Source organism: Daucus carota, chromosome 5 (genome assembly GCF_001625215.2).
Source record: "Daucus carota subsp. sativus chromosome 5, DH1 v3.0, whole genome shotgun sequence".
Lineage (NCBI taxonomy): Eukaryota > Viridiplantae > Streptophyta > Magnoliopsida > Apiales > Apiaceae > Daucus > Daucus carota.
Window position 1 is genome coordinate 19,683,289 of NC_030385.2, and position 22,868 is coordinate 19,706,156.

Sequence of the window (22,868 nt, forward strand, 5' to 3'; positions counted from 1 at the left end):
AAATCAAGTTATGTCTGTCATATCATGTACAAGAAATATAAATCCTCTCCCGATTCATTATAAATCCTACAGATACAATTACAGGTTCGCGACTCCTATAACTGTGTTAAGCGCTCAATGACAGATTAGCATACATAGAGAAATCACAATATTAGATCAAACAAACATATTAAGCCAACAAATACTCCCCAATCCTCGGATTAGAGGATTAGTTACCCATAACAATTAAATAAAACACGAATATATATATTACTGAAATCATGCCAAAAGAGTACAAGAGTGAAGAAAATACAACTTGACGAAATCTCTCGAACTTGGACTGAATCCCTTCAATCTTTGCTCAAGCTATCTCCTAAAGCTTTCTCTATCTCTCTCTCTCAATACACACAATACTCAATATGTTTTCTAATCATACAAAACCTAATAATAATAGTGTTTTAATGGTTTCCTTGAAAAACAAATATATTTTCCTAACACAATTTTGATTCTGAAAAGAAATTTGTAGGCTGACTTTCAGGCCTGATTCTGGGCTGATCCATTTGTCTTTAGAGAGCTGGGTCACTTTATACTTGTAGAAAATTCCAATATCTTCGCGTGTGCTGTTGAATCGCTTAATTCTGACGCCCGGAGCTCAAGTTATGGCCCAAACAAGATTTGATTCGCAGGTAGCCCATAAAGTCCGAATTTCCATCAAATAAAAGCCCAAATAAGCTAATTTCATCCAACTTAGGAATATTTATTTTCCTGCCATTAAACACTTAAAATCAATTAGTAATTACCCGATTATTTACAAAATACTACAATTATGAGAATAAAATCATATAAAAGCATATATAAATATATGCTCTATCATTAATATAACAATGTTTGAAGTCGTTATATAATTAAAATGGTTCAGTTTTAATGTCCACTAAAGTTCGTAGAATAAATTCGACAGGGTATATTCTAGATTTAGTGATTAAAACAACCGGGTTATCAAAGCACAGAAAACTGTGGATATAACGATCAAGCAAGTTACGAACAACTTGAAAGCTTTACAAATGCTTTGATTTACAAAGTGATGAACACTTTCTAATGAAGAAACTAAGCCATATTTATAGGCAAATCTTTGTACATGCAAGACAAACACTAGACAAGACAATTACTAAGAGGGTATGACAATCTAGGCTTGGGCAAGACAAATCAGGGCAAGGAAAGACAATCACAGATTGTCTACCAAGCTTTAACCAAGTCAGAAAGACAATCAGAAGGGAAGGTATGACAATCTCTTTGACAGAAAGACAAACACTACAAACGGCAAGACAATTGGAGATTGTCTTGCACACCTTCTTGCATTCGGCAAGAGAAGACAACAGGATGGTCTTGCAAGAAGTGAGACTCTCGGCAAGACAAGACAACAGGATTGTCTTGCTGCCACACAAGTCCTTCGGCAAGACAATTCAGTTGAATTGTCTTGCACACCATTGAAACACTCGGAAAGACAAGACAACTGAATTGTCTTGCACACTGATTTCATTCCAAGTGGGCAGATCGGCAAGACAATCACAGATTGTCTTGCTGGGTGGTTTTGGTGATAAAAAGAAGTAATAATGTAGTAAATATAAAATAGAAAATTATTCACTTTATTAAGTTAATCATATAAATTCATAAATTAAATTAATTCGAGAGTGAATTAATTTAATAAATAAATTACATAATTAATATAACTATTTGAGAAGTGAAATAATAGTCTATTAAATATTTAATCACCCAATCTTCAGTAGAAATGCTTCCTGTCTTCTTTAAACTTTAATAACTTCTTCTTGATTTGTCGAACGAACGAACTACCACTTCTGCTTGACTTCAAATATTTAATTTGAATAACTGATACACAGATGTACTGTCTAGTTCATCTGTATCTAGTTAAATCAAATATTCTTCGTCATATAAACAATAAGAATTTGGTTAGTTCGTCGAGTCTTCGTCTTGTACGTATATCTTCATTAAATGGAATCTTCTGATGAAATAAAGTATAGAAACTTTATGTCTTCTGAACTCCTGGACGTGCCACAAAAGATTATTTGTGCACTGAGGCTTGAACATATTAATGAACTTCTTTCAGTGGCGTGCAGCAGCATCCTGGAACTTATCTGACATATGATTTCCATAAATCATTTGACGTTCTTCGTACTGATTCCGATAACTTGCTATTTACTGAGCTTTCTGATCTGAGTTGAGTTGTACCTCTTTAAATACAAATAGGCTGAACATATGTCTTTCAACTAATATAATTCTAAAAGGTAGATTTACACTAGATGTTTGATCTTTTTTAAATGAGATCTGGTGTAATTAAAATAATTTATAACTTTAATAAAACTCCTTCATGAGTTTTTGTCTTCAAAATCTATTACTTTAAAATTATTATAATTTGACGATATTCATTTATGACATTTAATTTGATCATTTATAAAAAAAATTATGAGCGAAGTTTGATGTTGTACGTGGGGTGACAAAATCAAACCTATTTTGATCCGACGCGAATACGATCTACTAAGTCTGAATTTTGGTGAAAGGATTTCGGGTTTAGATTGTCTAAAATTAATTCGAAAAAGAGATCATTTTCATGTCAAATTCGAGTTATCCATAACTAATCACAAACTACGTATATATGATATCGAATATTATACATACATATATATATATATATATATATATATATATATATATATATATTTATATTATATTATTTTATTATATATATTATTTATATTATATAATATAAATGAATGTATAAGATTTAATTGATATTTATTTAATATTTGAAATATATATATATATATATATTTTTAATAAATTATTATAATTCGGTCGGGTCCGAGTTATCTGTGAATTGTGCTGGTGAAGGTTTGGATGGAGTAATCTAACCTAATTTTGGGTCGGATTTGAGTTTGTTAAAATTTTGATTTCTCCCAATTCATGGCCAACCATACGATTGGTTATATAAATAGGTAAATATTCCGTTCCATTATGGATAGCAATGGTATGATCGATTACTGTGGGTATAATGTGATATGCCCAAGACAAAGTTATTAATGTTTCTTTTTTCTGCTTTTTTGTTAAGGTTATCAATTTTTCTTAATAATTAATTTGCTATAAAAGGATTTTTTTTAGTGAACGTGAGTCTGTCAACCTGACAAAATAAATGAAACTGCCAATCCTAGTTGTATATATAATTTTGTTATCTTTAAATTTGATATTTTAAAATATAAATAAATTATAGAATGAGTGTATGCAATCTAATTTGATTATCTGGAAAAACAAACAAATTATATATAAATTACCCTTTTGAAAATTCGAAACCGATTAAGGCTAATAATTTTTAAATTTAGAACCTTATAAGTTGATTATTGAATTGTAAATTTATATAATTAGAAATAAGACCGTAAATCGATCTGGACTATCTTATGTCTTGGCTTATAGCTAACTCGAAAACACGATTCATGTTTCATATCATTTTGAAAATAATCAAAATCTAGCAGAAAAATTAAACCTTAATAAAATATAAACCCGGATATGTGCACTCATATTCTCGCTCAGATTAGGACTTGTATTATTTTTTTATAAAATGATTCTACCCGAATAGCCGAATATAATTCATGTTTCGTATTTGATTCGAACTTATATACAGATTATATCTTTAACCATTACATTTGTAATCAAATAGTTATCTTATAAATTTTTATTCTTATTCAAGTTAAAATATTCATAAAATATGATTTATTCACCGTGATGATGTATGTTATCTTCATTTATATATATATATATATATATATATATATATATATATATATATATATAATAAATTACAATGTAACAACCGAAAAATTTACCAGTACCAAAAGCGTAAAAATTATTTTATTTAATTTCCAATGTCAGAAATATTAAGTTAAACTCTAAAGTGTATTATTGTGCGGTACATAATATTTGATGCTGGCCAGTGATTTAATTAGATGTGTGCGTCAACAATATGAATATTCTTGAATATGAGTAATAGACACGAAATTTTTAAAATTTCGTGACTCATTAATATTATACTCACTGGTACACAAAATAGTTGACAAGCTTAATTAATTATCGAGTAGAAAGAGCTACAATATTATTCTCTAATTTAATTTATAAAATATTAAAACATTGTAGTTGAGAAAAGATTTGAGAATACACGAGGTGTTAATTGTGTGGGTCCGATATTTAGATTGAACACGAGAGTTTTGTTTATACAAGAATATAGTAGTCTCGGATATCTATTTATATACTGACCAGTGAATAATCTACATTCTAGTCGAAATAATTTATTTATATATATTTGGAATTTATCAGAAATATTAAAATAAATAATAGTTGATTTATTTATTCTTTTTGTAAAATATTTAAATATTTGTCGGACAAAAACCGAAACGAGAATAAACGAGCCAAGCCGTGGAATATTTTTAACGTAGCGGGACTTGAGCCCCAAGTTTCGAAACTTGGAGCCTAAGGCTACTGAGTAACGCCCAAGAAAAATTGTGTAGCCTCCAAGTAAACAAATAAATTAAAAATGATTAGTGGAGTATTAGCAAGTGCTAAAGTATGATTAAATACTAATGGTAATTAGTAATGTTGTATAAATAGCAAGGAAATTAGTCAGTACTTCTTTTATCAAAACAAAAGCAATACGGAGGTATTGGCGATTTGACCAGAAGAGAATCAAATCTGCAAAATCTATTTTAAGGTATTAATCTCCCTTTTAGCTTAAATTAACCATTTATGAGATATAAATTCATTTTAATAGCACATTTTCTTAACCCCACCTGCGATTACTATCCATTGACACATATATTCTAATATACATATATTAAATTAGAGCTCTTAATCAATTTGGGGGTTATATATGAAGTGTATTGAATTAATGGTTGTTGATTATTGGAATTGTGGTTGGCATCGGAGCAGTAAGTGTGTGGGGTGGCTGGCCGGAGCTCACGTCGACGATGCCGACGGAGGGTAACGGCGATGTTAAAACGGAGGGGAAGGTCGAGAAGAAGAGAGACAGCAGGGGAAAAGAGAGATTGAGGTGGGGGTTTTGTGTGTGTTGTGTGGGTGAGATGGGTGAGCCGTGTGTGTGTGGCGACGGAGAAAGGTCGCCGATGGTGGCGTTGAGTGGTGGGAACCGAGGGAGACGCGGAAGAGGGGGGAGAGAGAGAGAGAGAAAAGAGTAGGATGAGGTAGGGGCGAGCAGAAAAAACCGAAACCGCAAAAAAACCTAAAAAAACCGAAAAACCACACCAAAAAAAACCAAACCGCAAATAAAACCGAAAATAACCGAGATAAAAAACCGAAATTAGTGGTGCGGTTTTATTTTCGGTTTTATGTTAAAACCGCACCGAAATTAACCGAACCGAAATATATATATATAAATATATTTATATATATATCAATAATAGTAATAAAGCACCTTAGTCATTTTTAAACTTCACATCTAATTTTATATAGAGGTTCTTCTTCCACAGACCCGTACTTGCATACTTGCTAAGTCACTTAAATAACCAGGCACTCAAATATTTGGTGGAGCGCTTGATTGAAACTTAGGGCTATTGTGATTTGCCACAAAGCAGAAATATTTCTGCTGTTAATCTGCTGATCAAATTTTATTATGAAACCTATTCTACTTTTTTATTTATGTACTTTTTGAAAACTTTTTATTTGAATTTCATAATTAGTTGATTTTGGGTAATTTTATTGACTTGACATCATCTAATTTCTTATCAAAATATGTATGTTTTAGTTTTTATTGTGTATTAAGATTTTTTAGATGAAAGTATGTAATGTTTCCTATATCCTCATATAGAAACAATAGTAAATAGTAACCGAACATATTGTACATGTTCATGAAAATTTTATATTTTTTTTAAAAAAATCATTATGCACAAGAGTAGTAAATAATAGTGGAAAAACCGAAAAAAAACCGCAACCGACTAATGGTTAACCGCAACCGAAAAACCGTTTTAATTGGTGCGGTTACGGTTAATGATGATTAACCGAACCGAACCGCATTCATCGGTTTGGTAACGGTTAATGTCCGGAACCGCACCAAACCGCACCATGCACACCCCTAGGATGAGGGATGAGGGAGAAAGGTGAGTTTGGGGAAGATGGGGATATTTTGGTAAATTGAAAAGTGAGAGTGCTAATAAGAACAAATAAAATTGATAAAATGTGGGAATTAAATATAAAAGGATGGATTTGAGTGAATTAAAAAGAAAATAATGGGAGAGAAATGATTGACTTATGATAATTGGGTTAATAAAAGGAAATAAATTGTATAATAATTTGGATTTATAAAAGAATTTGGTTTTATATTAAAAGGAGAGATAAATAGGATAGATGGGAAGTTATTTTAGATTTATTATATTGAGCGATTAAAACGGAGCTAAAAAGAATGTTTAGAGGTATAATTAAAGAGAGAATGAGATTTGAGATTTAATAAATATCCTAATTGGTGTTTAAGAATTTAATAAGGAATGAGTTGAATTGTTTAGAAAGTGAAGGAATCTAATATTAGGGGAAGAATCATTCAAATGTCAGTGGACACCGTGGTAATAAATAATAGAATTTTGCATATTAAAGGTTTAATTGGGGTTATTAGTTAAGAATAAAAGAAAGAGAATAAAAAGAAAGGGAATTGGGTATTATATAATTTTAATGTAACTACATTAGTCCAAATGTTATACCTGTGTAAAAGTGGGCAAAGTGATAGTATAACATTTTAGTGAAGTCCGTGCAATAAAAAAAGAATTAGATAATCAATTAAAAACTCAAGATATTATTTAAATAGAGAGCTATATAGATTTAAGTTAATAAATGAGTCAAGATCATTATTTTTACGAGTATACTGAAATTATCATTTTGCGTGATATAGAATATTTATTGCCTGGAAAGGCGAAGCCTGATTATACGTGATAAATTGGAATATTATCAAGCTAAGGATGTCAGGCAAGTTCACTATCCTTGTCTCGACGTGAAATTTTTCGTGTCTATTTCATAATTTTGTGATAAGTGTTGATTGTGGAAATATTTCATTTCGTACCATTGTGAATTGAGAAAATGTCTCCGTTTCATTTTGAAGTCTTTAAAGATGTTGTTCACATATGATCACTTTCTATAATTCGAGCCCACCCATTGTTCGAGAATGAGCTAATCCTATAATGATAATATTCTGAATCTTTGAAACTCGAAGTGAATACATGGCAGCGATGATCTCACCACAATTAACTTACTCCCTTTTTGGAGATCATCTTATTCTTTGGAATTTAATTCTTTTAATTATTCTTCACTTCTACCTTCGGGTAATCTTTGTTGAAAGGGTGCATTGTTCGCACGTCTTTGGTAAAGATGAGTAGTGTTTGTTCGTGAGAATTTCCTTGTATTCGGAGGAATCTGTTCAAGCTGGTCAACACGAATTTCTTAAATTCGTGGTAGAGTTGAATTTACTATCTGGTAAGGCAGATAGTTTAGGGTTACAAATGTTAACTCTTATGCTAGCAAATGAGAGTGGTAGGTGTGTCTTGTGCGGTTACGATCCGACTGCAAAGGTCACACAGGAGAACGGTATTCACGAAATGGTGCTGATCGAGCCATGTAGTGTTGCCGAAAGGTGGAAGACCAGCGTTTTCTTTACTTGAACTTGTGTTGTCATTTGACGGTAGCTGCTTTGTTGCTTTGACTTGAATTGTTTTTTATGCCTTACGTGCATATTCTGTTGATTGTTATTTTGTTCTATGTGGACTTGCTGAGCAATTTGATTGCTCATTCTTGCATCTATTTTATTCTTTTTGAGCAGTAAATAGTGAATATGGCACAACTCAAGAGAACCGCCCGGAAATGGGTTTTTGGCAAAGGCAGGGAAAAGGCGCATCACCCAAGCTGAGACTGCTAGACTACGCTGCTTGTTAGTACGAGCTATAGTTATTATAATGGCCTAAAATCAGACTTCCATTTATGTAATAAAGTTGGACTCGGTAGTAATGTTGTAAGACAAGCGACCCTGGACTTGTGGGGCAAGAGTTGGATTATGTAATATTAATATGTAATTCAAGTGTTGTTTTGAGCCAGATGTTTAGTGGCGGACCAGATCTGCGGGATGTGGATCTGGGGGCGTCACACATACATATATTATAATTTAAATTCATAATTATTATATATAATATTATGTTTATTTAGACTAAATGATGATTATTTTAATATTTGAATAAAAATGATACTCAATATAAATGGATCAATTCGGCTCGTGTTCAATGTATCATAAACTATTCGGTTAGAAAATTGAAAATTGATACTGATTCAAATTTGGTTTAGATTCGGACTCCAAATATACCCTAAATAAGTTATATCCAAATAAAATGATCTGATACTTAAGCAGATTCGGATCCCAAATACCATGTACCAATTTATATCCAAATAAAATGATTTGATACTTATGTAGGTGGATATCCAGTATCACACAAATTATTTTACACTCCTGATTAGAAAGGACAAATGTAATAAGAAGAATAAGTCATAAAAAAAATATCACTCATAAAAATTGGGTACTTTTTACGTTTGAAGATGCATGGTTCATTATTTTGTTAGAAAATTATTTAAAAATAAATAAATTTATAGGAGTATATTTATAGACTAAATTGCATTTTGGGGGACCAAACTAGTTTCTTAGCAGTAAAATGCCTTTTTCAAGAAAATTAACACAAAATGAACGATCAATTAATTATCAAGCAATTTATTGCACTCCGTTAAATCAGGCAGACATACGTTACCTTCCTGAAGGCAGATTGGTTTGTTCAACAATCGAACGACTATATTATGTGTATATATAAATGTATAACCCCCATGGCCCATCCCACACTGCCAAACCCTAATTATTTATCTCTCCCAAATTGATTACAATGAATCAACAATGTTAGTGCGGAAATTGGGCTGTCGAGAAGTGTCATGGACAGAATACAATTCGGGACGCAAGTTGTTGATGTGTGCAACTAGTGCTTGCAGCTTTTTTCGTTGGGGTGAAGGAGAGATGGATACAAGAGCCAAGTCCACCATTAATGGACTGCTTAGGCGTTCCAAGCTTAAAGACGATGAACATTTTGCTGAGTTGATTCAGGTTTCGAGATGTGTACGTTGAAGTAGTGAAAAAAGCGAAGGAGGTTGCTCGAAAATGAAAGATGTGTTGTGTGTTTTTCTTATTGTATATCTTTCAATTGTATCTTTAGCTCTCGTGAAAAGGAAGTTGAACCCTAAGTCTGACTTTATATATGAATGACTCTGTTTATGTATGATGAATGATGTAATGAAATGGCCTTTTGTTGCCTTATGTAAGATGAATGAATGGAGTTGAGTAATGAAACTGATGTGTCTTGTTTTACGTCATATCTCTGTCTTTTAAATAGCTCTGTAATAAACTTCTAAAGTTACTACCAAACTCGATTGAGAACAAATATAAGCCAAAATAATTTGCATTGGAATCGTATATATGTTTTAAGTCTTAAAGCCACACAATTCAACAAGTTTTAATGTTTAAAAGCGTACAATTCAGATTTTGTAATCTGGTAGTCCCAAAGCTTACACCACCAACAAAAATAACATAATAAAGGCCTACCAAAAATAACATAATAATAAAGGCCTACCAAAAATAATGAGGGTGGCAACAACCCCCAACTACCAACATAAGTTTCATTAAGTTTATACTGCATCAAAAGGTAAGTTTATTAGGGCTAAACAAATAACAAAAGTTGAAAATGTGGCTTCAATTTCACAAATTCTCTGGCTAATCTCTCCTCCTCTTGGGAGCAATTGTTTCCAGAGGTTGAACTTGCTTGAGTATTTTGATGAGATCGTTCACCATGTTGCATCTGTTCAGGGATGGTTTGTTGATTTTGTTTTCTTCCTTGGTGTGGCTGCTTTTGCAAATCAGAAAAACACACTTCAGATGCATGTCAAATCAAATTTATAGGTCAAACGTAAAAGTATTTTATTACCTTGATCATCATTCTCATCTAAATCAGCATCTTCATTTTCATTATGATCTTCTTCAAGTTCTGTCTTGTCAACATTTTTATCAAAAAGGAGGTCATCATCACTACTATCTTGATTTGATCCATCACAATGAAAGCTCTCATCACTTTCATCATCTACTACCCTATTTTGGTGATCATCTTTACTATCATAAGGATCAGAAAAATTCTCATACAGGCCGTTAACATTCCTCAAATCTGTTTCCATATCAATCTCTTGCTGTGTTGAATATGGAAATGGATCCATCATATGGATTTCTTCTTGATAAGTAGCCCTTTTAACATTAAAAGCGGGGGTTAAATTCACGTACACCTCTACAAGTATTTTTTTCGGATTAATTAGATCACACATCACTAAAAGGTCATCATCTGTATCCAAATCAAACAGCCCTACATCCACACTTGTTCCAGGTAGCTTATACCACAACTTATAATATCCCCCTATTGCACCTAGTGAAACCAACATTGCATTGATCTCCAAATGAGACATTTCATCAGAATCACAATAATCTACATACGCCACTGAACCACCAACATAGTTCTTGGGATTTTCTTCCATTTTTCCATTATAAAACAACTTAATAGCGAACTGCTGCTCTGGAACTGAAATTATGATAGTAAAACACAAAATCAACCAATCATACACTATAATCAACAAATTGAACAAAAACATTTATCAACACGCATGCTTGATTAGCTATGCTACGGGTATACATACGAAAAAGGAAGCAAATAAGCTATGCATAGCTAACCCTAGACTGTCACACAAAAATAAGCTATCCTACAAGTAGATACATACGAAAAAGGAAGCAAATCCGGTTTCTTTACACAAAATCTAGATATATGCACACACCTTAACATACGATTAAGTGGAAAGCCCCAAAATTTGAACACTACTACTTCACAAATGCATGGTCCGATCAAAATGCGAAGTGAAAACTAAAACTCGAACTACTTACATTGATATCTAGGATACTCGTACGGTTGATATATGTTTGCATCTTCCTCTCGTCTTAGTCGCCTCGCCATTTTCTCTCATTCAACCACACCATTTTCTCTAATTTAAAAGCTTCCACAAAGATCGGGGTTGAAGAGAGGATTAGGGTTCAAATTATGGAGGGAGTTTGATGGACAACACTTTCTATTACTTTACTTTATTTGCTGAAATTACTTGATTGTTCCTCCTATTATGTTGTCGGGAGAAAATATGTAATACTGCTAATTTTTTTTAACGAAATGCGATTAATTGCTTAAAAATTAATTGTTCGATCAACTTGTGTTAATTTTCTTAATTAAGGCATTTTACTGCTAAAAAAACTACTGTGGTCCACCAAAATGCGAAGGAAAACATTTCCCAAGGTGGTGCCGTCAGCTCTTGATTAATCCCCAAATCAAATCCAAAATATTACTCTCTCTTTCTTATTTGTAAATAGGGTTTGTATTGTGTATGTCCATGGGCACATATTAAGCGCGGATTTTGAGATGTTTGGAAGATTTTGATTGGTGTGGTTGTTGCATTTGCAGGTGGTCCACCGTTATTAAGATAGGTTAATTAATCAAAATCTCCTAAACTTATAAACTTCCGCGCTTAGCATGTGCCCATGGGCACACACTAGAAAAACCGTTGTAAATAATCTTATTTGTAATCTGTTGTCTCTGTTTCTGCTATTCGACTGTACACTTACCACCTCTTCACTTTCTCTCTTCAGAACATATACATACAACCTCACTGTTTCTACGTAAGCATACTAATTCTGGAATCATGCCGGCTGATTCTCCGGCGTCGGCGTGAGCGACAAGGTAAGTTTAAAGACCCAATTATGTTTACAGAGGATGATGTATATAACACTGCTGGTTTGAATGAAAAGGAAGATAGAGAGAGAATTGTAGAGAGAGAAGCTGAGTCGGTGGTCGTCAGCAGAAGCCGATCTCAGGCGACTACTCGGCGCGTGACACCCACCGGAGCTGAGTCATCGTCGGAGAAGCAGTTGGCCAACGGAGATCTGTACATCGGAAAATTCTTGGGAAACGTGCCGCATGGATTCGGGAAGTACTTGTGGAGCGACGGATGTGTGTACCAAGGCGAGTGGAGAAAAGGAAAGGCGAGCGGAAAAGGGAGCTTCTCGTGGCCTTCTGGCGCGACTTTCGAGGGGGAATTCAAGTCGGGTCGGATGGACGGGTTCGGTACTTTTATTGGATCCGATGGTGATAGTTATCGGGGTGGTTGGGCTAATGATAGGAAACATGGGTATGGTGTGAAGAGATATAAGAATGGTGATTATTACGAGGGGAATTGGAAGAGGAATTTGCAAGATGGGCAAGGGAAGTATGTGTGGAGGAATGGGAATGAGTATGTGGGGGAGTGGCGGAATGGTTCGATCAATGGGAGAGGGGTTTTGGTGTGGCGCAATGGGAATCGCTATGATGGGGATTGGGAGAATGGTGTGCCCAAGGGGAATGGGGTGTTCACTTGGCCTGATGGGAGTTGTTATGTTGGGAGGTGGGGTGATGAGGTTTTGAATGGGACTTTTTATCCCGGGACCGCGGGAGGAGGAATTGGGAATTGTAAAGAGGATATGTTTGTGGACGGTTTGGTGTTGCGTGACAAAGTAAGTGATTGTGGTGCAGTGGTGACAAAGAGATCGTCCGTTAGTTTGGAGGCTGCTAGAGGGAGCTTGAATGAGAGGAATTTTCCGAGGATCTGTATTTGGGAATCGGATGGTGATGCGGGAGATATTACCTGTGATATTATTGATAATGTGGAGGCTACGATGTTGTATACACATGTTAATTTGTTGGGGAAGGATGATATTGGAAAGTTTAGGAGGAATCCTTGTTTTAATAGGGAAGTTAAGAAGCCGGGGCAGATGATATCTAAGGGACATAAGCATTATGATTTGATGCTTAATCTTCAGTTGGGTATCCGGTAATTCGTTTATCTCTTTTTCCTCACACACACACATATATGTATATTGTTGTTTATTTCTGTTGTGTTATGGTTGATTGTTGTGATTGATCTTTTTATGATTTATGCAGGCATTCAGTCGGTAAACATGCTTCAGTAGTTAGAGATCTTAAACCTAATGATTTTGAGCCTAGAGAGAAGTTCTGGACTAGGTTTCCTTCAGAAGGATCAAAGATGACACCTCCTCATCCGTCGGCTGAATTCCGTTGGAAAGATTATTGTCCTGTTGTGTTTAGGTAGTGATTTCTTTATATGTTTGGTGATGCTGTTAAATTTGATTATATATTTTTGTTGAGATTTGTGATACATGTAGTAGTATTTTGCTAATTGTTTCTTTCTTTTGGGTATACAGACATTTGAGGGAGTTATTTCAAGTTGATCCAGCTGATTATATGCTTGCTATATGTGGGAGTGATGCACTCCGGGAACTCTCTTCTCCAGGAAAGAGTGGAAGTCTTTTTTATTTGACGCAAGATGATAGATTTATGATCAAGACAGTGAAGAAATCTGAAGTCAAGGTTAGTTCTATTTCTTTGACTTTTCTTTGTTAATAATTGTTAGATGACATCCTAAGATGGCGACAAGGTCCTTTATAGGAAGTCATGGTCTAAATTCATCATGAAGTTGACAATTTAAAGTTGAAGTTTGGTATATTGTTTATTAGGTGCTAATTAAGATGCTTCCAAGTTATTACAAACATGTTTGTCGCTACGAGAATTCCCTTGTCACGAAGTTCTTCGGTGTCCATTGCGTGAAACCAGTTGGCGGAGTCAAGGTATGTGATAAATGCTAATGTCTTAGATATTAGGTCTAAGTAGGTTTCCACTTTTAAATAAATTTATTACTACCCCTAAAACATGTATTGCTTTTAATTGAAAATAGACGAGGTTCATTGTCATGGGCAATTTGTTCTGCTCAGAGTATCAAATTCATAAACGATTTGACCTAAAAGGATCATCTCACGGCCGCATGACGAATAAGGCTGAGGAAGAAATTGATGAGACTACCACCCTCAAGGACCTTGACCTAAATTATGTGTTCCGCCTCCAGCGGAACTGGTTCCAAGATATGATCAAGTAAGTTTACGAATTGAGATCATTTACAGTGTTGTAATGTTGCACTCTCTGTTGCCTAACATTTGACCGGAACTAATTGTTTTTATCTTTTTCTTCAGACAAATTGATCGAGATTGTGAGTTTTTAGAAGCTGAGAAAATTATGGATTATAGTCTATTAGTTGGTCTCCACTTTCGAGATGACAATACTGGAGATAAAATAGGCTTGTCCCCATTTTTATTACGAAATGGTAACTTAGTGTTTTCTTAATTAATGCATTCTAGTAAATTAATTGGGCCTGAACCTTATTTTACACCGTGTTTCCTTTACAGGAAAGAAAGATTCATATCAGAATGAAAAGTTTATGCGTGGATGTCGATTTCTAGAAGCAGAGCTACAGGACATGGATCGTGTTCTCGCTGGCCGGTATGTGCTTGTCTTGAAAATTTATCTGGGTTCATTGAATAAACTGAAGTAGACCGTAAGGACAGAGACGCTTTAGAAAGTAGTTCATAAGTTCATATACCTGTTTTCATCTAACATCATTAACATCCAATAATAGTTTAATTATGGCAGTTGGAAGGTTGAAAACACGGTTATGATTCGGTCTTTTGTTTAAATTAGCACTTAGTGGCTAGCCATTATCCTTTTCACTGAATATCATTTTGGTGGTTGAGTAATTTAAAGAAGCTTCAGCTGGCAATATGTTGATGTAGTTCAGGTCACAGCTGTTGTGGGGTATATCTTACTAGAGTATGGTCTTGGTAATTGCTATATTAAAGATAAGAACATATTCATTAAATATCTTTTTATGCTAGTCGCTAATTGTACACTTGAGTCTGGTTGTTTAATGCTGTGACCTGATAACCTAGCAATTACAAGCTTATTATTACAATAATATATACATGTAAACTATTAGTTGCCATATTCGACTAAATTAGATTGAGGTAACATTTCACTGAATTCACGGGGATCATTTCATCACATACCATTATATGCCAAACATCATGTTTACACACCAATACAGCACAAGCTGAGACATGCTGAATATGAGATTGTACACGCCTTACAGGAAACCACTAATCAGATTGGGAGCAAATATGCCTGCAAGGGCTGAACGAGTGGCTAGACGGAGTGATTGTGATCAGTACAGTCCTGGTAGCGGTGAAACTTATGAAGTGGTCCTGTATTTTGGGATCATTGATATTTTACAAGACTATGATATAAGCAAAAAGCTAGAGCATGCATACAAATCATTGCAAGCTGACCCAACCTCAATCTCAGCTGTGGATCCAAAGCTATATTCCAAGAGATTTAGAGATTTTGTAGGGAGAATATTTGTTGAAGACGGGTGACTTGGCCAAACATGAATTGAGATTCAAGCCTGGGGTTGTGAAGTTTCATGTTTGAATCTAGAATCTACAGTTCAGCAGCAGCAGACTATATATTCTTGGTGGGAGTAGAGGATTAGACAACACTGATTGTGCTTCTGCCTTTGGATTGAACTGGATCTTCAACAAGGATTGCCTACTCAATGGCTGAATTCTGATGATAGCCATGGGTTTTCGGAAGAAGCAAGTGCCATGTACAATCAAAGGGGCAAGGGAAAATTGGATTATGGTATTGTTATTGTTTTATTATTTCATGAATTTTTTTTGTGATAACCAAGGAAACCAAGGTTTGAAAGGATAGTAGACAAGACCTAAGAGTACCGGGAAATGAGTAAATTATTTTCCCATAAAGGAGATTCAACAATGAGTGAGTTAGTAATAAGAAAGTGTACAGCATATAGAAAAGAAAAGGGTGGGGGTAGACTATGAAAATTTTGTGGGATATTTTTTGGAAGTAAATTAATGTGTGGACCAATGCTGTCTCCTTCTGGTCTCTAGCTACAAATGTATGTTGTAAATATAATGTAAATGTAAACATAAATGTATGGTAGTGCAATTATAAGAATTGTTTTGTGAGTGTAGAATGAGAGAAATTGAGCTTTATCTTTATGGTGCAGTGAAAGAAGGGGCATTTGGGGGCAGAGGGACTAGTTTAAGGCACATGAAAAGTAGAGAAAGCAAAGAGAAAGATGCAGTGGGGTTTCTTGTTTTTCCTCACTTTGTTTACACACTCTGCCATCTCTATTGTTATACCAACCTCTTTTCAAATAGGGGTTAATTATCTAGTTGGTCACTAAAGTGGGTTTAATGTATCAAATTGGTCACTGAAGTGAAAACGGTATCAAAATAGTCACTAAAGTCATCATAAATATCAAATAAGTACCTTGAAATATAAGTTCAAGCAATGAAAATATTATTTATAGAATTTTACACATCATTCTTGAATGTTTTCACAACCAACTAAAAGGTTATGATTTCTAGTATTTATGATAATATATTTAGAATTTATCAAGTTTATTTATTATTTATTATTTATTATATAGTTATTTTATTAGTTTAATTAAAAATAAATAATAGATAAAGTTGTGATAACATTGAAGAATAATATATAAAACTCTATAAATATATTTTTTCTGTTTGAACTCATATTTCGAGGTATTTGTTTGATATTTATAATAACGTTAGTGATCATCTTGATACCGTTTTCACTTCAGTGACCAATTTGATATATTAAACCCACTTCAGTGACCAATTAGATAATTAATCCTTTCAAATAGTATCTAATTAAGACCGACTGAGATTCCCCGATAGGATTAAGTATTGCTCTAGCACATACAAACTAGTTTGACAGATTCTAATACTCGACACTGGCCCCTACATTTTTAATTGTTTCGGAATAATTAGATTCTTTTTGGTTCGAGGATTAATTAGATTTAGACGTCTTATAAGCTTTGTCTAATAAATCTCAAGACGATGAGTGAGATTTTAGACGACATGTTTGGTCTTTGTGAGAACCATGCGAATCCGCACTAAATAAATATTCGATTAATTCAATTAATAATCCGATTAATTTTCGATCAATTCGATTAGTTTCTGATTAATTTTTGTTTCGTAAATTCATCGATTAAGTCTGATTTTTGTTTTTTACAACACTGCGCTGGACAGGTAATTGCTGTGATTTTAGCAAAAATGTTAGTTATAAAAAGAATTATTATTTGTATTTGTATAGGATTAAAATTGTTGTTAGAGTTACGTGATGATTTGCGTTTTTTAAAATAAAATACATTATAAATACAAAAAAATTATTGTTTATCTTTTCATATTTGTATGACAGTAAAAGAGTCAATTAGAGTCTTGGTGATTTGTTTGTATCTTTTCATATTGAGGTAATTGTATATCGCACCACCTAAATATCGTTCAAAAACGATAGAGTACCGATATTTTAAGAAACTCAACTCGCACCTCTTATCTTTACTTCTCAAAACCGAGATGCACCCCCGCCGTTAACTTCCGTTAACTCAGTGCACTCCGTTAAGTCACTATATATATAATTGCAATTCGGACCCTCTAACTTACGTTCAAAAACGATATTATACCCATATTTTTGAAAACTCGAATCGCACTACCTATTTTTACATCTCAGGAACGATACGCACCCTCTCTATTGAATTCCGTTACCTTTCGTTAAAATACTCATCCGTCTCAATTTACATGTCCCTTTTTGCTTTTTGAGAAGTCAAATTGACTAATTTTTGACCAACTATTAAAAAAATATTTATTTATTATTATAGAAAATAGAAAATTACATATTAAAGTATACTAGATTTTGTTTAAAAAATATATTATCAAAAAGTAAATCTAGCCTATTTTAAAAGAGGTAAATAATATGGGGTCCGAATTGCAATTACCTCTATTATTTACGAAATTCGGACCCTATATTATTTGCGAAAACAAATTCAAAATGATTTTACATATTGAATGATTTTAAATTTTTAGTGACATATAATTATTTTGGTTGGCAAAATTGATAAAAAAAAATAAAAAAAAATCATCAAAAATTAAATCTAGTCTATTTTAATATGTAACTTTCTATATTCTAAAATAATGAATACATATTTTCAAATAGTTGGTCAAAAATTAGTCAATTTAACTTCTCAAAAAGCAAAGGGGTCATGTAAATTGAAACGGAGGAGTATTTTAACGGAAGGTAACGGAATTCAACGGAGAGGGTGTGTATCGTTCCTGAGATGTAAAAATAGGTGGTGCGACTCGAGTTTTCAAAAATATGGGTACAATATCGTTTTTGAACGTAAGTTAGGGGGTCCGAATTGCAATTATATATATAGTGACTTAACGGAGTGCATTGAGTTAACGGAAGTTAACGGCAGGGGGTGCATCTCGGTTTTGAGAAGTAAAGATAAGGGGTGCGAGTTGAGTTTCTTAAAGTATCGGTACTCTATCGTTTTTGAACGATACTTAGGGGGTGCGATATGCAATTACCTCTTTCATATTTGTGTTTTATCTTTTCATACATTAGAGTTGTGATGATTTGTGTTTGTATTCAAGTAAAATACGTTTATAACTGAGATAAAATATTATTTATCTTTACTTTTTTAGAAAATAAAAGAGAATTTGGGAATGATAAAAACTATGTGACCATACCAAACCAAATTTTTAGTAATACAAATTATATCTGTGTTGAGTAATTATAGTATGATATAGATTAGTTACTAAAAATATAATAATAAAAATAATTTAATAATTAATTATGACTTATGAGATACTAAAAAAAGTTTTAAAGAATTAAGTGACTGAAAAAAGTATCTCATACTAACTTCTAACTTTAATTCAATTTCTGTCTTATTTGTAACTTTAAATCGACTCTATATTTATTATACAAATATATATTTTTCACTTTAAAGTCGAAAATATCTTGAAACCCGAATTTCAAGAAATTCTAAGTTTACAGTAACATTACTGATGTACTTCATTTTTTGATTGCATTAAAGCACTAACGTCTTGCCATTTTTTGTTGTGTAATATTATATTTGTAGGCACAATTTTTTATTAAAGTTCAAATTTCATAACTTACTCTAACAGTAAAATGAGATAATAACTTAGATCTCCGTCCTCAACAATCATATGTTGAGGAAATCAACAACTAAAACTAAAAATGTAAACCTGTCATTAGCAACTCGTGCAAGAGAGACAGTTGAGAGGCGATAAGAAGACAATCTAGAGACGATTTGCTGTTTTTAGATGTTCAAAATTTTTAATTGGTGAAGGAAGATAATCACATCTCCTTCCCTTCGTGTATGGCGTGTATAACTTTATGTAAGGGTTAGGGTTGGGGTTCTTAGTTGATTGCTGCGATAATGATGTAGATTGGTCCAAAAAGAGGTAATTGCATATCGCACCCCCTAAGTATCGTTCAAAAACGATAGAGTATCGATACTTTAAGAAACTCAACTCGCACCCCTTATCTTTACTTCTCAAAACCGATATGCACCCCCTGCCATTAACTTCCGTTAACTCAGTGCACTCCGTTAAGTCAGTACATAGATAATTGCAATTCGGACCCCCTAACTTACGTTCAAAAACGATATTGTATCCATATTTTTGAAAACTCGAATCGCACCACTTATTTTTACATCTTAGGAACGATACGCACCCCCTCCGTTAAATTCCGCTACCTTCCGTTAAAATTCTCCTCCGTCTCAATTTACATGTCCCTTTTGCTTTTTGAGGAGTTAAATTGACTAATTTTTTACCAACTATTTGAAAATTTGTATTTATTATTTTAGAAAATAGAAATTTACATATTAAAATAGACTAGATACCTCTATTAAAACAGGCTAGAAAGTATATTTTAATATGTAACTTTCTATTTCCTAAAATAATAAATAAATATTTTTTTAATAGTTGGTCAAAAATTAGTCAATTTGACAAGGGACATGTAAATTGAGACGGAGGAGTATTTTAACGGAAGGTAACGGAATTCAACGGAGGAGGTGCGTATCGTTGTAAAGATAGGTGGTGAGATTTGGGTTTCCAAAAGTACAGGTATAATATCGTTTTTGAACGTAAGTTAGGTATAATGTGTGTTAGGTCCAAAGTATCGTAGAAGGGGGGGTTGAATACGATACTCACTACAATTTAAAATTCTTTCGAATCTTGCGGATAAATAAATTGCAGTCCTGTAATGGGTTTCGTGTTCCGGATATTTATTGGGTCGGTTTCTGAGGATATGAAAATATTAAACCAACACACAATATTTTCCAAGGTATATCTGTATATTGATAAATACCTCGAAGGTGCTATAAATCCAAACCCGAAGGTTGGCTGCAGAGAATACAATACACTCTACACACAAACGCCTATCAAAACAGATCTTCTATCTAAGCTCTCGTATGTGTGTAGTGTGTGCCCTTTACAAAGTGTGTAATGTGGGTAGTTGTAGTTGTGTGTTCAAAATGAAACACAAAGCCCCTATTTATAGACTTGGGATTCAACACTCAGCTGGTGCTTGTTCTTGGCGCAAGGAAGCTTTCAACCAATCAGAACAAAGCTTCCTCGTTCCTTGTATAACTTCCTTGCTCCAATCTACCTTGCTCCTCCTTCAACTTGCGCCAAAACAATTCAGAAGAATTGTTTAAATAAATCAAACGGCGCAAGGAAGAAATTAAACGAGAATTCCTTCCTCGTTCCAGTTGAAACAATTCAAGAGAATTGTTATTATACAAATTGGCGCAAGGAACAAAAATTGTTTCCTTGTTCCATTTTGGCGCAAGGAACAAAATTGTTTCCTTGTTCCATTTTGGCGCAAGGAACAAAATTGTTTCCTTGTTCCATTTTGGCGCAAGGAGAAATGGCTGGCTGATGAATTTGGAGCAAGGAAGAATTATAATAAATAATTCTTTCCTTGTTCCACTCTTGGCGCAAGGAAGAATTATAAATAATAATTTCTTCCTTGTTCCATTCTTGGCGCAAGGAAAAATTATAAATAATAATTTCTTCCTTGTTCCATTCTTGGCGCAAGGAAAAATTAAAATAATTAATTCCTTCCTTGTTCCATTCCTTCCTTGTTCTTTTCTAGCTTGCTCCATTTCTTCCTTGTTCCTCTCTAGCTTGCTCCATTTCTTCCTTGTTCCTCCTTCAACTTGCGCCAAAACAATTCAAATGAATTGTTTAATTGTTTATGCATGAATGTGTGGCGCAAGTAAGGTGAAATAGCCAGTACTTCCTTCCTTGTTCCAACCAAATCAATTCAAAAGAATTGATTAAGTTGTTTTAAGAAATCTCGGCGCAAGGAAGCCTTTTGGTGGAACCAAAAGCTTCCTTGTTCCTTCTTGAAAGGCATGTGGCGCCAGGAAGAGTTTTGGCTCCATTTCTTCCTTGTTCTAACTTAGAACAATCTAGCACACTTATATATATACATATATGTTACACATATATACATATAAGTGTTTACTAGTTAATTTGGAGGTCGCTTTGCCTTGACTTGATTAAGTTATTCTTGATTGAATCCTTCGAATCCAATTCACACGTACTGACGTCCTGTGCACTGGTCTGGTTCACGAACGACTAATACAGAATTGATTCTCCGTCTTCTTTTCTTGACAACGTACTTAATCAGTCACACCAGACTTGAGTATTGCTTCAATTTGTTGATTATAAATAACCAACCAAGATATCCTGAAATATCTTGCTTCAGGGGTTGCACTGAAATCTTTCGAGTACTTGGACAACATCTTCATTGCTTCCACAATCTTGAATACTTCAATCTTTATTCTTCACTGAGGCATGAACATATTAATGAACTTCTTCCAGTGAACTTATTCCTTCAAGACTGTAGATGGCTTCTTCAACCTTTGTCTTCGTATCTTCCGATTTCGGTGCAGGCGTAGTGTTATTTACTTGTCCTGTTCTATTGTTGAGTTATCATCCCTATGTAACAGATAGGGTTGTCTTTACATTTAGACTTACAATCTCCCCCTATTTGTTTGTTAATCATAACAAGCAAATCCTCTGGAGGATAACTCAACTAACACTAGAAAAAGTAACGTCCTGGACTAGTAAATAATGCTACAATGTTTCTGGATCATATAATACATTTCCAGATTTCATGAACAGAAATAACAGATGTGCATATCACCTTTATTTCTCTGGTTCTTGCTTAAGTGCCAGATAATCCTCATAGTCTGTCTTGAAGAGAATTCAAAACATTCCATTATGCAAAGAACAATCAGCAGCTTCTTTAAATTCTTCAGTGGTGATGAATAAGTTCCTGTGTACCACTTTCTGAAGAATAAATGTATCACCATGATTCCTCAAAAGTAAAGAAACAAGTCTTTGCTTATGCTTCTCCCTTTGACAAAGATAGTGGTGAACCAATACCACTACTTCCTAGGAATCATACCACGTACCACCTGAATAAGAATACAACACAGTGGTGAGGTGTACATGAGTTGTTATTACATCTCCTCCCATTACCTTGATCAAGTACCCCTTGGTGATAAGTAGCTATCTCCCCTTAGATGAAAGATCAATCCTCCTCCTTAGTTGAAAGATGAATCTCCTACTCCGTATTACACAGCTAAAGAGTAGTTTACTCCCCCTTAGTTGTAGACAGCAGAAGAAAGCTAACTTACTTTTTATTCCCCCTTTCATATATTCTCCCCCTAAATATATTCTCCCCCTTAGTTGTGGAATCCTCCAAGGATATGTGGTATCAAATAGGTCAAGGAATGTGTACAATACTTCCTGTACCAAAAGATAATCTCCCCATAGAGAACTAAACAACGCTAAAGCTGGGGTCGAAGAAAGAGTTCAGAAGAAGGGTTTACTTTGATTGGGTTGGTCCCTATGCTGAAAGAATAGG

The 22,868-nt window shown here is 33.9% G+C and overlaps 1 protein-coding gene and 1 long non-coding RNA gene across 2 annotated transcripts; both read left to right on the forward strand.

The window, feature by feature from the left end:
* The first annotated feature begins 4,625 nt into the window (after positions 1–4,625).
* LOC135152605 (uncharacterized) lies at positions 4,626–9,381 on the forward strand. Its single transcript, XR_010291928.1, has 3 exons — positions 4,626–4,747; positions 6,932–7,005; positions 7,853–9,381. It is a non-coding gene; the product is annotated as an uncharacterized LOC135152605 (long non-coding RNA).
* A 2,322-nt stretch (positions 9,382–11,703) lies between these two features.
* On the forward strand, positions 11,704–16,063 carry LOC108192238 (phosphatidylinositol 4-phosphate 5-kinase 1). The gene is made up of 8 exons (XM_017372337.2): positions 11,704–13,002; positions 13,113–13,277; positions 13,394–13,559; positions 13,706–13,816; positions 13,924–14,117; positions 14,216–14,346; positions 14,429–14,522; positions 15,169–16,063. The coding sequence occupies exons 1-8, from the start codon at positions 11,897–11,899 to the stop codon at positions 15,449–15,451; spliced, it is 2,250 nt and encodes a 749-aa protein (XP_017227826.1). The 5' UTR covers positions 11,704–11,896; the 3' UTR covers positions 15,452–16,063.
* Positions 16,064–22,868: the final 6,805 nt, after the last annotated feature.

Coding starts and splice junctions, on each gene's coding strand:
- LOC108192238 (XM_017372337.2), top strand. CDS start 11,897: ATGTTTACAGAGGATGATGTATATAACACTGCTGGTTTGAATGAAAAG. Junction 14,118..14,215: donor TGGTTCCAAGATATGATCAA/GTAAGTTTACGA, acceptor CTTTTTCTTCAG/ACAAATTGATCGAGATTGTG. Junction 14,523..15,168: donor GATCGTGTTCTCGCTGGCCG/GTATGTGCTTGT, acceptor CACGCCTTACAG/GAAACCACTAATCAGATTGG.